The sequence below is a fragment of the Pholis gunnellus genome, assembly GCF_910591455.1.
Source record: "Pholis gunnellus genome assembly, chromosome: 23".
Lineage (NCBI taxonomy): Eukaryota > Metazoa > Chordata > Actinopteri > Perciformes > Pholidae > Pholis > Pholis gunnellus.
The window spans coordinates 8,723,640-8,738,139 of record NC_136550.1 but is presented as its reverse complement, the minus strand read 5'-3'; the positions used below and the strand labels follow the sequence as shown (position 1 = coordinate 8,738,139).

General features: G+C 42.3%; 1 protein-coding gene across 4 annotated transcripts in view; it reads left to right on the top strand.

The window, feature by feature from the left end:
• kcnip4a (potassium voltage-gated channel interacting protein 4a) overlaps positions 1-14,500 on the top strand; it is a gene marked incomplete at both ends in the record, with an annotated part of 112,296 nt that overhangs the window by 82,406 nt on the left and 15,390 nt on the right. The window contains one exon of one of the 4 annotated variants that reach the window (XM_079185205.1): positions 6,552-6,726. The exons of the other annotated variants lie outside the window; for them this stretch is intronic. Coding sequence (XP_079041331.1) covers positions 6,615-6,726 — 112 coding nt within the window. Of the gene's footprint in view, positions 1-6,551; positions 6,727-14,500 lie in introns of those variants that run through there. 4 annotated transcript variants of the gene reach the window in all.

Here is a 14,500-nt window from a genome sequence, read left to right as displayed (position 1 = left end):
CAATTATTTTCTAATCGTGAATAAGGATACAATAAAGTGGAAGATTGTTTGCCCCGTAGCATTTATTTGAGATTTTTGACCATTAATAATGCAAAATGAATTGTTTCCATCAGCGTGTCCCTGTTTTTTGTTGTCGTGGATCCTCGCAAGCGGTGAAGCGATGCACACTTCTGCCAATGATGTCACACTACTCCGCTGAAGCACAGGTGCATGTACAGATAACGCAGCAATGGGCCAACAAAGGCAGCGAAGAAGAAGACAAATAGCAAGTAAACATGGATAGAAAACGGCGAAGGTTTCAAAATTTCAGCTTTGCTAATATTTTATCAAAGAGGAAATGTATTGAACACACTTGTGTGACCTCAAGAATACACACAAACGTGTTTAAATGCGTAACACTGATTGAAAATGTAACTAACTTAAAGCTGCATTTTGAGGGCAGAATGTAGACTCAGAAACAAACACACATTTTAGAAGATACCTGACACATCAAGTCCATTCCAGTGTCCCTGCCTGTCGAATGCACGTCCAATATTAACTTGTGTTTTCACTTTGGTTCGATCCCTCAGTTAGGGTTCTTTTTGAAATTGGCTAACTCAGCAGTACAATGAATGTCCCCAGGTATCATTTGATGAAATGCTTAATAGAGTTTTAACATGATCTGTGTGTTCAATAAACCTGGAAACTCGGCAAGGCATTTCCCTTTAAAGTTTGCAAGTGTCTTGACTGAACCCAAACACCGAATATTATTGTTTTAATTTATAATCGCAGTACTTATCAGTCTGACTCATTGCTGAAACAATTGTATTCCCAAATCCATGCTTTCTGTAAGTTATACCCGACTGTATTGATTTTGTCTCAGCGTTTGTTTCTTACTGATAAACTATGCTTGTTATAGCTCATCCTCTGGGCAGTGGCTCCAGCCGTAGTGAACTCTGTCTGCCATTTTATGTCTCCCTCGTCTTCTCTATTTATTTATTTTTTACTGCTCCTGCTAATGCATATTCTCCGTCAACCTTTGCACTTGCAGTTTAGTTTGACTGGCACTTTGCTGCCGACGGATGGAGCGCGGTAACTCAAATGACAGGCTGGCCGCGCGAAAGCAATCCGTGTCCAGCTCTCCGCTGCTCCATGTTGTCCACAGTGAGCTGTCAGATAGCCACGTCAGAGCTAATATGGTTAAGACGTGGAGGAAAGCAGGTCAATGTTATCAGCTGCAGCACACTGCCCTGGGCCTTGTGGCTCTGTCCATTTTGCAGACAATGCCATTGACTTTTCCCTTTTACACTAGAACTAATCTGGAATGAATTGGGGCGTTGATAAAGATCTCGTGGTCTTGCTGTAAAAAGAAGACTGGCATGTCTTTTTGAAAGTGAATGGCATTCGCTAAGGCAGGCTCACTGAGCTTTCACTGTAATTTACACAACACACAGCACAAGACAAAGCATTTATTGCTCAGATTTGAACGTGACTGATGTATTGTTTCAGCTTAAATGCAGAGCTTGTGCATTTAGTGAGAAAGCCCGGTTAGGGTTAAAAATTGTGCTTCCTGAACTGGCTCATTGTGTCTTTCTCACAGGACACATTCGTAACTTGCAAACGGGTCAACTCGACTGGATAAAACCTGATTTGGGTGTGAAAATGATCAGCACAGAGAGGGCAAGTGTTGACTGCCCGTCCAACCCTGAATGGTGAGACATCACCCCAGGATCTGCAAATACATATTTAATTAAGGTTGAAAACTTTTCGTGAATGAATGCATGCACACGCACCTGGCAGAGTTATCCAGAGTCCACAAAGTAAGTCCTCAATATCGGAGTTACCCCATGACACTCCATGGTTGATTGCACGTACCGAATTCGCTGAGGGTTGCCCCGGTTCACAGCTTATAATTGCCTTCCCCATCGTAGCTTCAGTAAATATGACAGCCTCATTTTAACGTGCCGCGGAGAACACAAGCCAAACACGAATGGCACTTTGCATGTCTGAGCAAATGACTCCAGGTGTAGCCTAATTATATCAATCACTTCTGCACTAAGCTGGTCTATAAACAGCGGGACGATCGAATCTTCGCCTCTTTTCCATGTCCACCGATCGGCGCCGCTTTGATTGATGGCGGTTACCTTGAAGCCGGGTCCCTTCTTATGGTCCCGTGCTTTCACAGTGGCTCACTGTGAGCGCCTGTGAAAGATAACACTTGTCCAATACTTAATGGAAATTCTGGTCTCGGAGGTTGTTTGGTAAGCGCCTTTTGTCACTATTTGTTACATTCTCGGGAAAAATCAGTTAGTTTTTCCTCTCGATATATTGTTTCTCTCACAGCCGCTGTTGGTGAGACTGATTCGTTGACGTCGTCGGGTCGTGTCCTCTGTGTCCACTCTGCCCAGACAAAAGTGATAAGATCCTTCCCTTGTGAATACTGAGAATGGAAACTAAGTGACGAGACAGATGGCAGCGACCAGTGAGAAAAATCTGTAATCTTTCCCAAGATCAATGTCTATCAGTCTAGAGAGGCAGATGGACAAAAAGGCTGAAGGTTTGTCTCCCAGACTGAGGCTGTTCATTACACCGATAAGGACTGCAGGGATGGTGACATGCCAGACCGACATGCCAGACCTCGGTGCAGCTTGACATTTCAGACTTGGATCACCCAGAGATGCCGCTCGTCAAAGGCTACGGAGGATGGACGAGTTCTGTGCGAAACCCTCAGATGAAAACATGTGGCGATTTGAGTAGCGCAAGCTGTCATCGAGCGATTTTTAGTTTTTTATTGTGTGGCGATGAAAAGCCCCAAAAATGATTAACATAAACCAATTTGTGGTTTTAAGAGGCGTGTATCTCAAATAGGGATCTTTTTATGAACAGATATTGAGAAATACATTAGACTGATTTGAATACAATCTGCATTTCCGCTGACTAGGAATACTACTTTCATCCACAGGAATTACCACACTCAACACAAAATGATAGTTTCTTGTAGTATCTTTGAGTATCTGTATTTTCGCGCCGTTTTCTCTTTACTTACTATTCATTCAGGTACATAACCCTTAGCTGTAGAAATGGGTGGAGAAAAGTCCATTTCACATTTTATAGATTAAGGGCAATACTATTTAGGAAAATATCCTTTATTTCTGACGAGTTCTTCGGTAGGATGATTATATGACAGAACCGTTTCGTGGCAGCTTGTACTGTAGAATATGGGACAGGAGACTTTGTTTGCAATGTGGTGTTATATGTTGAACGTTATGTTATTATCTGATCAGAACAACATTGTGTCATCAAGTGCCCTTGTTTCCTCAAATCTTTGTTTCACATCATAGCAGTGTCAACTGCTCTACAGCTTCCATTTAGTTTTTTTCCATTTTAAATACAACTTCATTTTGCAATTTCAGTCTTCCAAAACAAAATATGCCTTTCGATGACATTTTAGGTTCTCCATCCGTCACACCTGCAACTATGTCGGAGTGGTGATTGTGCAGAATTGTTGTGACATTAATGTAGGAAGATGTGGGGTGTAATATTTACCTGTCAGCAGTGTTGATAGAATCAAGGCTACTCTAATAGTTGGATGGATGCTCCGTGGCATAAAAAAACCCACCTCCACTCTTTTATTTTTCATATGTCTCACCTCCACCACCCTCATTGCTTCAATAATTTATTGGGCGGATATAGTATCGCCGTGCTGCAGGAAGGTTATGATTGGTAAATCATTCCTACATGTTTTATTAACCATCGGTCTATCAGGGACTGTTTGCAGAGCCAAGTCGTGGCGGAGTAAAGCCAGAGGCAATGCATCCCTCTGGCTCTGGGGAACTTGGCTGCATTAAGGAAACTGTACATGTGGCTTGAATGGCGATGTGATATGGCTTCACTGATGTACTGCCAGCGGCCACATATTGGCAGCCCTGCGCTGGATGTTGCAACCCAGCCCAGGAGTCGATGAAGCATCCAACATTTAGGTCAGCTAACACACTGGGTAATGCTTTGAACCAAACCAGCAGTTGTTCCTCATAGGAGTTTATTTTTCAGTAGCTTTCAATTTGGTCTCTGGAGAAAATGATCTGACTCTTTGGCTTCTAAATTCGCTGTATTCACACATAGTTGCAAACTATATCTGTTATTAAGTGCTGGAGAAAGATAGTGTTTAGTGGGCTTTTAAAACTGCCTTTGCTAAAATATCAGCTGCTTGCTGGGTCATGAAATGCTACTGATGAGAGCTGTGAGTTTTGGTTGGAGGTGAAAGGCACTAACACGCTCTGTGGTGCTGAGGGGAACTGCAACGTTTGGAGATAATTCCCTCTTGGTTACCTTCACATTACATTCATTTTATGCTGATATATAAATATTGCAGTTTTAATGTTTCATGAAAATGTTTTTGCTATCACTGAATTGTTTTTCCTGGCCCCTTAGACAAAGAAAATGTCCCATACAGGAAGCATACATCACTACATTGTTGTCCGAAAAAGCACTTTTTTTTTTCTCTAATTCGATTTCAAGGACAGCGCACACACTCAAACTGTCCATGCAGTCTTGTTGTCGGTGTGTATTTTTCACTTTCTATGCATGAGCCTGGCATAGCAATGACTCTTCACGTGGCCAGGGGGCCATCCAGATCAAGTAGAATGTGTCCGCTGAATATAATTTTTCTTTTTCAAACGGCATCATGCTAAATTATTCACAACGATTTTTTTCTTTTTTTTTACGTCCCTCATTTTCCATTCTGTGTTGTTCGCAAAACAGCAAACGGATGAATGGAAATGACTGCATGTGAGGTTTTTCCATCTCTTAAATAAGCTACTTCTTATTGAACATTTATCAGAGAGCAATTGAGTAGAGTGGTGAGTCACAGTTTCTGTTCCGGAAAATAATAATAATACTCTTGACGTGATGATTGTAATTAAGGTGGCTTTGTGCATTTACAGCAATGATTAACGGCTGACTTGACTCTAGAGGGAATAATAGCACACAACACAAACACAGCTCCGGACGTTTGTTTGGCTCAAAATGGTGCATTTTACTTGTTCGATATTGCAAATTGATTTAATGTTGAGCTTTAAATGGATGGATTCAATTATTATTATTAGGGTTGTGAGGAAATAATTCCTCGGTGGTGGCTGATAATGACGATGACTACACAAGGGCAGTAGATGGTGGTGTCTTCACTCATTTGCGACAAACATTGACTGCATGAATCAGTCTCTCTCGCACACACACACACACACACACACACACACACACACACACACACACACACACACACACACACACACACACACACACACACTGTTTTATGTGTGGATGATGTGGATTATGTGCACTGGAGTTTTCTCACAGCTTCAAGCCTTTAAAAAACTTTTACAAACCCGTATGAGTAAGATTTCCAAAAGCCTCTTTTCAATAGTAGTTTAAAGCGTGAGAGATTTATTTTGTCTTTTCGAAGTAGATTATAATGACTGCCGAATAAGAAAGCTATTGTTTTGGCTGTCCGTCCAGCTCGAGTAGAATAATTTCCCTTTTCTTTCCTCGTCATCGTCATCTTCAATCCCTCAGATAGCCTGGAAATAGTGACATTTTTATGATTTAATGATATGACCAGAGGTAAAAGAGTCTGACCACAGACATGCACACTATAACTAAAAACTTCCGTCTTATTAAAATCCATTGACACCTGTGCCGGCGTTTAGCGCTGTATTTGCATTTTTAGGATTTGTTTCGAGCAGCATGACTTGCCAAATACTGGGTAAATGTTGGCTGTACATGTACAACATTTTCACATCAACTGCCACCGTAGCAGATAGGTTTTCTTTATATTAAGAAGTATTATTTTTAAGGTTAGCCTACATGAAACATACTGTCCGGTACCACTGACGCTCAAGCGTTCCACAAAGATAGAATGGCTGGTAGAAATGTTCATCGACCTGCCATAAGTGGCAGGCGAGGACGAAACTTCATTTCTAGTATGCGAACAATTGGGCTGTAGCTCATGAGGGGTTGTGCGTCTTCCACTGTAGCGCCACACCTCCCCTCTGCCTCGATCTCATCTCCCCTCCCTCCTCGCTCCCTCACTCATGTCCACTCCCTCTCATCTTCCCTCCCTTTACTTTGCAGGGAGAGCAGTCAGTGTGCCTGAAAGAGCGAGAGAGAGCCACAAACTGTCAGAGAAGAGCAGAGTTTGCTCTGCCCGCTTTTCCACAGCTTCCACATGTCCCCTCATTTGTGAGAGGAAAGAAAAAGAAGGAAGGATTTGGATCAGCTTGCATGGACTTTTTTTTCCTTTTTGAGTACGCTTTTCTTAATTCTTAGTGACCCCTCGAGATCAGATGGTTTAATGACGTCAGGCTCCGCACAAACCTGAGACCAGTATTTCTTGCGCTTAACCTCAACCCATTTTAGCTCAACCCAGACTGGATTTAGGGAGCACGCGAGCAGTAGGCGGGTGCCAGGAGGCTCCCGGCCCCTGCGCGTGGGCTGGTGTAGTCCTGGAGTGGGTGCAGGGGAACTGGAGCGCAGGGCCGGCTGGCAACGCTCGTCCTGGCGCTGTTCCAGAGGGCGAAGAGGCCGGCTCGGGCTCCGGGTCCGGGCATGGTGGCGTGGAGTGGGCCGAGGGTGGAGCAATGCTGAGCGCGATCTGGGAGACAGAGGGGCTGCAGACGGTGGGTATCGTGGCGCTGGTGTTCGCCTCGATCAAGCTGCTGCACCTCCTGGGGCTCATCAGCTTCTCAGAGGGTAAGACACTGATGGAGATTGAGGGAGAGGAGGAGAGAAACAAGGAGAAAGATGACACAGAACTGGAGAAATCATGGGGGGGAAAAAAAAGAAATAGCTGACTGATAGAATGTGTCGTGAAAATTGCAAATGCATTTTCCCTTGACGCATGAAATGGAAACTTGTACTTCAAGTGTGTTTTCAAAGGAGTTCTAGCAAGCAAAGTGTAACTCATCTTTGGCAGCTCAAATGGAAACAGTTTTCAAATGTTTCCATTTGAAAACTTGACAAGTTAATGGAGTTCACCATACCAAAGCAGGAGTCAGGGACTCTAGGGAAAACAAACAAATGGACTGTGCTATCTTCCAAACTGAAGCTATGAAAACAGAGAGAGGTTGTGATGTGACTGGAAGGAGGAAGTTATCTAGCAGGAAAGACGTGTCGGTACAGAAATTCGAGACGCTATACAGACAAGTTGCGCCTGCATTTCTGGAGTTGAAAACTGTCAAATGATGATTCAAATCTTTCTTTGCTTTGTGGGGCCACTTTTTGCGTCATAGTTCATAAATGTGTGAACAGTCAATTAGCTCAAAATACAATCAAATTACAACCTATTACATACCTATCGTACTGTCCGGGCACAGTGAGGCTCACTAAGCATGAATGTTTCAGGCCTAAATAAATCGTTTAGTTTGGACCTTCTGCAGTCGTCTCATTAAATAAAGTAGAGCAGCACAGACTGCTGTTTGGAAAACACGCCTTACTTTCTAATGAGGATAATCAATCAGAAGTCTCCAAAGCTGTATGCATATTCAGGGAGATGATGAGAACAGTGCTAATGTGTAATAGTGGGTCGCTGGAAAAAGCCGACCTGACCTGAGAGAGAGAAGTGTTTCGATGGAGCACGGCGGTGTTAGCGTCTGCGTTCTTGGCTGTGGTTGTGTTATTTTCAAGGCACATGGGAGCTGTGTTTTCATTCGGGGGACACTGTCAAGCTCACGCTGAGCGAAACAGTTTACATGCTTCACTAAACAGCGGCGAGTTGAGACTGGCTCTCCCGCCTCGCTCTGCATTAACCGATGCGGCCGACTTGATATTGATTATTTTCCGTAGCGAGATGATAGAGGTGTCAAACCACTGTGCCGAGTGCCAAGCGCCTGATTGTGTGATCTGTATTCCACACAGGTGTCTCAGAGTTTAATTACTGCCAGAATATCCGCTATCTGAGCCTGCGGTACGTGAGGAGCAGACAATACAGGTATTGATGTTTTTGCTGATGTCATGTTCAGGAGAGGAAGGAGGGAAGGGGATATCAAAAGTTGTGGTGTGGGAGTTTGAAATCTTTTTGTGGTAATAGATGCTCTAAGGCTGCAACAACCTTATTTCCATTTTAAATGGATATGTTGATAACTTTGTCGAATCCTCGATCTATAAATAATCCCTATTTTAATTCCCCAGACCCAGCGTTCACATTCTGAAAAAAAGCATCAAAACCTTTCATTGAAGAAGCTGAAACCAGCAAATCGTTGGCATTTTTGCTTGAAAAAAAGTCTATAAAATGACAGAAATAGTGAAAACTGTATCACAATGTGACAGAGCCCAAGGTGACGTCTTCAAGTTGATTGTTTTGCTCAGCTAACAATTCCAAATTGAATACAATTCCTTTCACAGTAATATTAAAAACAAAGCCGCAAACCATGGCAACAATTGACATTTTTGATAGATAACTCCTAAATAATGACTTCTTTGTCCATCATAGATAGTTTCAGCACTTAACTCCACAAACTGTAAAGGGGCCAGTGCTGAGATTAGAGTGTGACAGACCTAACCACTTAGTCACTGCACTGCTTCCCTTTAGAAACCCAACAGTCACAAGAATTACCTCTTTTTTTCCATTTTTGGAACACCAATCCCCTTTTGCAGCTGTCACCTTGTGCAAGAACTAAAAATGTTTGTTTTTTCACCTATTTATTTTCGTAAAAACCTCTCGGGGAAACGTTTCACTGAGCGCGCACGCTCCGCTTAACCTTCATACAGTCAGACACGTTCGCAGCTGGGCGCCGCCCAGCACGGTCACATCCCTGCACTGCCCGGCCACCTGAGCAACTCCACTGAGGCCTCTGGGGGAGAGGTGTTGCTTCAAAAGCCCCTGTGTGCTAAATGCAGAGGGAGTTTCTCAGCTGGGCTGCAAATATGTCAGTTGGCATAAAAAATAAACTGCAAGCTTCGTTCGGATGAAGTCGTAGCAGACGACACGTTGCAAGCGGAGGCCTGCAGGGACTGTCCAGCACTCTGATCACTTCTCCTGCAGATTGAAAGGACGTCAGACCTGAAAAAAAATAGTTAATTATCAGCCTCTCCCAGCCACTGGTCTGGCACGCTTCCTTGTTGGAGAGGAAAAAGGTCATTGCATCAGCCAATGCACAGTCACCAGAGCATTGTACTGTGAACATGAGCAAGGCATGGCAAGCAGTGTATGGGTAACCACTCGAAGTTTGATTATGAATGTAGCTGTACTGATGTGTGCATGTATTAATGCTTACTATCCAAAGGCAGGAATTATCTGCAGCGGGCTAGGTGTTAGCTTAACTTGGCTAGTAAAAAAATGGAATGAGCCTTTTTGTTGGAAATTCTATGATTATTGAAGAAATGTGGACTCTCTGGTGTTTGGATGCATTGCAACATAACAAGGAACACATTTCATTTTTTGTTTAGCTCATCCACTCTATCTCACAAACACACACACACACACACACACACACAGTGATTCTTTTTACACACATGTTCATTTCTGCGTATACAACGCAGAGCTATTAGTGCAAAGTGCTGAGCAAAGTCTCATAGGGCGCAGACTAATCAGTGTGTCACACAATGATGAATAATTCTCTGGTTCAGCTGTATGCAGAAACACCCCCAACCCCATTCTTCCTCAATCAATCACACACGCGCACACACACACACACACACACACACACATTCACAAGTACACCATTTCCCGAACAGGGATGGAACGTCGTGTCAATTTGGACCTGCCGTAGGCTATTAACGGGCGGGACTGCAGAGAGTGTCTTAGCGTTGATATCCATCTAACAAAGTTCTTGTGCTCTCTGTGCCCTTGATGGGGATTTATGGCCTGGCAGCGGAGACGGTTAGTGTCAGCGCTGACCTGGGCCGGTTTGTCTGCCGATTTGACTGTTTTCACTTCCAGTCGTGAGCAAGTCATGGCTGTGTGTGTGTGTGTGGGGGGGTTCACCACTAAATGTGTTTGAGTAAATGCAGAGCACACTACAGTTAAACCAAACCTTGTATATTATAGGGCTTGAAAATGTAACCAAAACTCAACGTCTCAAGAAATTGTCACATTTACTTTGACAATAACCAATATTATAATATAGGGAAATATGACGATATACACTATAACAAGATATACAGTACCGCCATAATTATACATTTGATATATCAGACCACTTTAGCTGGTGTTGTAAAGACTGCAAAGGTTTTTGCATCAAAGTGATGACGTACTTAGGTTTTTCAGGTATTTATTTGCTCGGTTAACCCCAAAAAAACATTCCTCTTTGTATCACGTGATTTGCAAGAATGTTTACAATGTCACCGGGTATATTGATATTGTGATATTATAAATGCTGAATTTACCGTTGGGTAGGGAGCAGTATCTGGTTCATTTTCCTGACCCGTTAAATATTTTTTCTTTTAGCAATACTTGAAGCTTGGTTCCATGTATGGTAATGCCGGTTGGTCGTTCACACCAACTCTTTAGTTCAGGCAGCTTTGGTTCATGAATGTTAGCAAACTGACAGATCAAGTGGATGGTGAACATGGTAAACATCACCTGCTGAATATAAGCATATGTCAGTATTGCCAATGTGAGCAGTTAGCATGCTGACATTAGCTGAAATGAAAGCTTTGCCTTAGAACAGCCTCTCAGCGACACTACTGGCTGTACTCTTGTTTAATCAAGGCTAAAACCAATGCACTTCACTTGTCATGACGCATCTCATACTTTTTCAACCCTTGATCAAGCTTCATCTTGTTGTCCAGTATCCAATACAGGAAGCTTCTCAGGTTCACTGGAGGAATGTGAAAAAATTGCTCTTCTGTTTGAAACAAGTGGCACAACTTTGGCTTTTCTTTGGCTCGGAATGAATTTTGAACATCAAGCAAGCTCGCTTAATTGTTATGATACAAAATGATGGGTGACCTTTCAGCTGTTGTTTGGTGGCATTCAATTGTGATCCAGCAATTCTGACATGCCTGTCATTGACGATCACATCATGCACGTATGAACAGCAAGAGAAACGCAGTTATCTTTCAGAGTCCAGGGCAGTCATAGTGGTTTTCATTTCCTGTAAAGGTATTAATGGTGTTTAAAGTAGGCTGCCTGCCAACAGATTGAAATGCGGTAAAATATTGAAGTGTGTTCTTCATTTTGTTAAGTGCAGTAGTGTGTACACTTCCGGTATACAAACTGTTTTATGGGTGTGGTAAAAACTGCATCTTTATAGGATTGTGTTGAGTCACACATCCATTATCAAAGTTGAGTGAGTAGGAGTTGAAGGCATCTCTTTTTATTATTCCATATGATGGCATTTCAAATCCGTCCAGCGAATTTAATTTAATTGGCCAAAATCCATTGGGGAAATAAATTGCATTATTACTCGAGAATTCAGGTAGGATTTAAAAGATTAAACTATGGAAACGATGACTCAGTTATAGGTGGAGAAGTGTGAGATATTTTCCAAGCAGCTCCCCTGCGAAATGTAATTGTTTCTACGTGGTCCATTTTAAAGGACAACAACCAACTGGCCCAATTACCCTTTGGCTATTTTCCATGCTGCCGATTGAGAGCGGTGACATGATAGACTTAACCTTTGAGCGTCCTAAGTTATAGGTCTCTCTGGTGTCTTCAGAGGGAAGAAGGGCACGGCGGAGATTATCAAAAGTGAGAGGACTCTGCCTGTCAATTTGAGTCAGGACAAGTATGACTCGGGCAATCAATCTTGACGAAAACATCAATGATAATAAATTGTGATAGGAGGAGGATGACCGATGCCTAAGTCAAGGATCTGGTAGCTAATTGCTGTGCTTAAAAGGCACCCGGAGGTAAAACTGTATTCTTAAAGATGAATTTAATGAAATGACATGTGTGCTAGCAGTGCAGGGATGTAGAAGGTCTGTAAAGCACTATGTTGCGATATCCTCAGGTGTGATTGAACGCCATTGTGATTTGAACCGTAACACTATTTGGCTTTGCAGATTGTGAGGGTTTATTCAAGGAAATTGTTCTCGTGTTGTTATGAAAACAAGAATCACTTTTTCAGAAAACCTTGAAGTATCCCTGGTGCTTTTGAAGCTGCACATGTGGTGTTTATTTTTCAATCAAGGTTACCCAACCCGTATGTACAATCCAGCATGTTTACTTTAATTAGCCAACAAAATGAATACTCATGTTGCCACATTCATCCACCAACAACAGTAAGCCAAGGACATAGATTCTCATGTATAATGCAGTAGTTCCTTGCCCACAATATAGCTAATTGTGTCTTTTTTTTTTTCAGCTGGATTAAACATTCCAGGCTTTAGAGCCCCTTCTAATTTTCACAGATGAGGAAAAAACATTTTAGTTTCTTTTGTGAAGTCTGCATACTGCCTTTCCGTGTTCATATTGATCTGCTTTGTTTCTGACTGGAACAGGACAGTTAATTTCTTCCTTCTACTGATTGAGGATAATATTTCTGATGACGACTACAGTGAGACCGGGCTCTTTCCACCACTTTACTTTCATCAGATGGGTACACGAGTGTTAAAATAATTGGAACACTGGGATGAAAACGCTGACTTGGACCTATAGTGGACCTATCTCATTACCAGTGAACTCTAGAACTCTATAGTATATACTGATACCGTTAACTGCACGGAGCAAAGTTTTTTACTCAAGTTATTTTTAGTATTTTGTGTCCGACTACATAATGATACCAGAAAACACTAGCTAGCACCTTTTGTATTACAGTAGTGAGTGAAAGCCTTATTATAATATAAAGTAAGCAAGTACAAATCGACCCTCCAAGCAAATTTAGTTTCAGTTTTTCCACAGTCTCAAATCTCAACAGATACTATATATTGCGTCACTTTGTTTGGCTTTTGGCTGAGCTACAGTAAATAGAGTAAAATACATTTTAATTCAAGTATTTTGGGGTATATCAGGCTGCATATGTGAAGTATCAACGATGAATATCTTGTCAGAAAGAAATCCATAAATCCATTGATGAACTTTTCTGAGTGACTGATGGCATCAGTGTGAGTTTCCTGTCGGCAGCTGGGATACGGATGACTCACTCCCACATGAGTGACAAAGACTCTCTCCTCTTCGACAGTGTCTCTAATCCTTTGATCCTGTGGTCTTAAAAATGATGGTCGTAGAAAGGGCAGAGGACCTTTTCTTCCAATGCCAGACATTGAACATTGAAACACTTCCAAGTGACAAATGCTTGCAATTAGAAGCACAGACTGCTCTCTCCCCCCAGATTCCAATAAAGGCCTCGGCCCCTCTGATGGTGTCATTATGGCCAGCGTGAGAACATGCTCTCCCTCGTAACAAAACGTTGGCCTCCAGTCCCCAGTGCTCCAGTGAGTGCAGTCGGTCACACCAGAACAGCAAGCGACAGCATTTTATTTGACATCCACACTGACATTTTAGATACTCAGATTTGCTTATTTAAACTGATTACAACTAAGTGCGTGAGCCAACACACACCAATGGCAGAAAGCGATGGTGAGTGCGTTCTTTTTGCAAACATAGAGCTACTGTAGATTGTGCTACATTGCCGTCTGTCTTGCAAGAGCTAACCTGAAGGGAATAATCGAGGCTTCAGTCCATTTGGCTGTAGACACAGATCTGTTCCCAGGACGCTTGGACTCAGATTTATTTGCGTCTGCCTTTCATCATTGGCAGTAAAGCACAAAAGTTGATGCCATGTCTCAGGGTAAGTAAATTGATCATCTCATCAGAAAGACTGTTTTTTTTATTATTCAGGATCATTGGACAGACCGTGGGCCTTTCATCAGTGTTCCCAATTGGCTTTTGTTTTAAGACAGACGATGCAGTTACTCTGCCTTCCTCTTCCTCTTTTTCCATAAGTCGATTTCACAGCCATTTTTCCTGCCTTGCCATAAGAAACTGGAAGCTGTTTTATTAAATAACAGCAAAGACATATCGCTCTCCCCGACTCCAATCTTTGGGCTTATTTGTATTTGGACCCACCAAATGGAAACAAATGGCAGATCTTCCATGTGATTCATCTGATATGAAGTGAGCTTTTCTCATTACACAGTGGGACTGTGTTTGAATTACTTTTCATTTATTGACTTGGATCTGCAGATCTAACATTTGCAAAAGCAGTATTGTAATCGGCAGATGTCCACTGTTGGCAGCTCTGGTATTCTGGATGTCGGCCATACGTTGTTTTGGAGCATCAGAAAATATTTGGTTTTACAAAGGGGAGATCATTCCACCCCAGGAAAGACAGAGTCAGTCATTGGAAAGGAGTGAAACGTTTAATCTTTTGTCCTATGTACAATATGTACAGTGAAGATGTGTATATCCAAATTTTCCCATTCCAGTGAAGCAGAGTAAAAACATCCGTCTGAGCTAAGGAGAGTATTACATTTATAGTAAACTCGCTTTCAATCGAATCCTTCCATCTAATGTGGCTCTGCTCCAAATCTCAACATGTTGTATGTCTGCATTACACCAAATTTCCTTATGTTTTGAATTAAA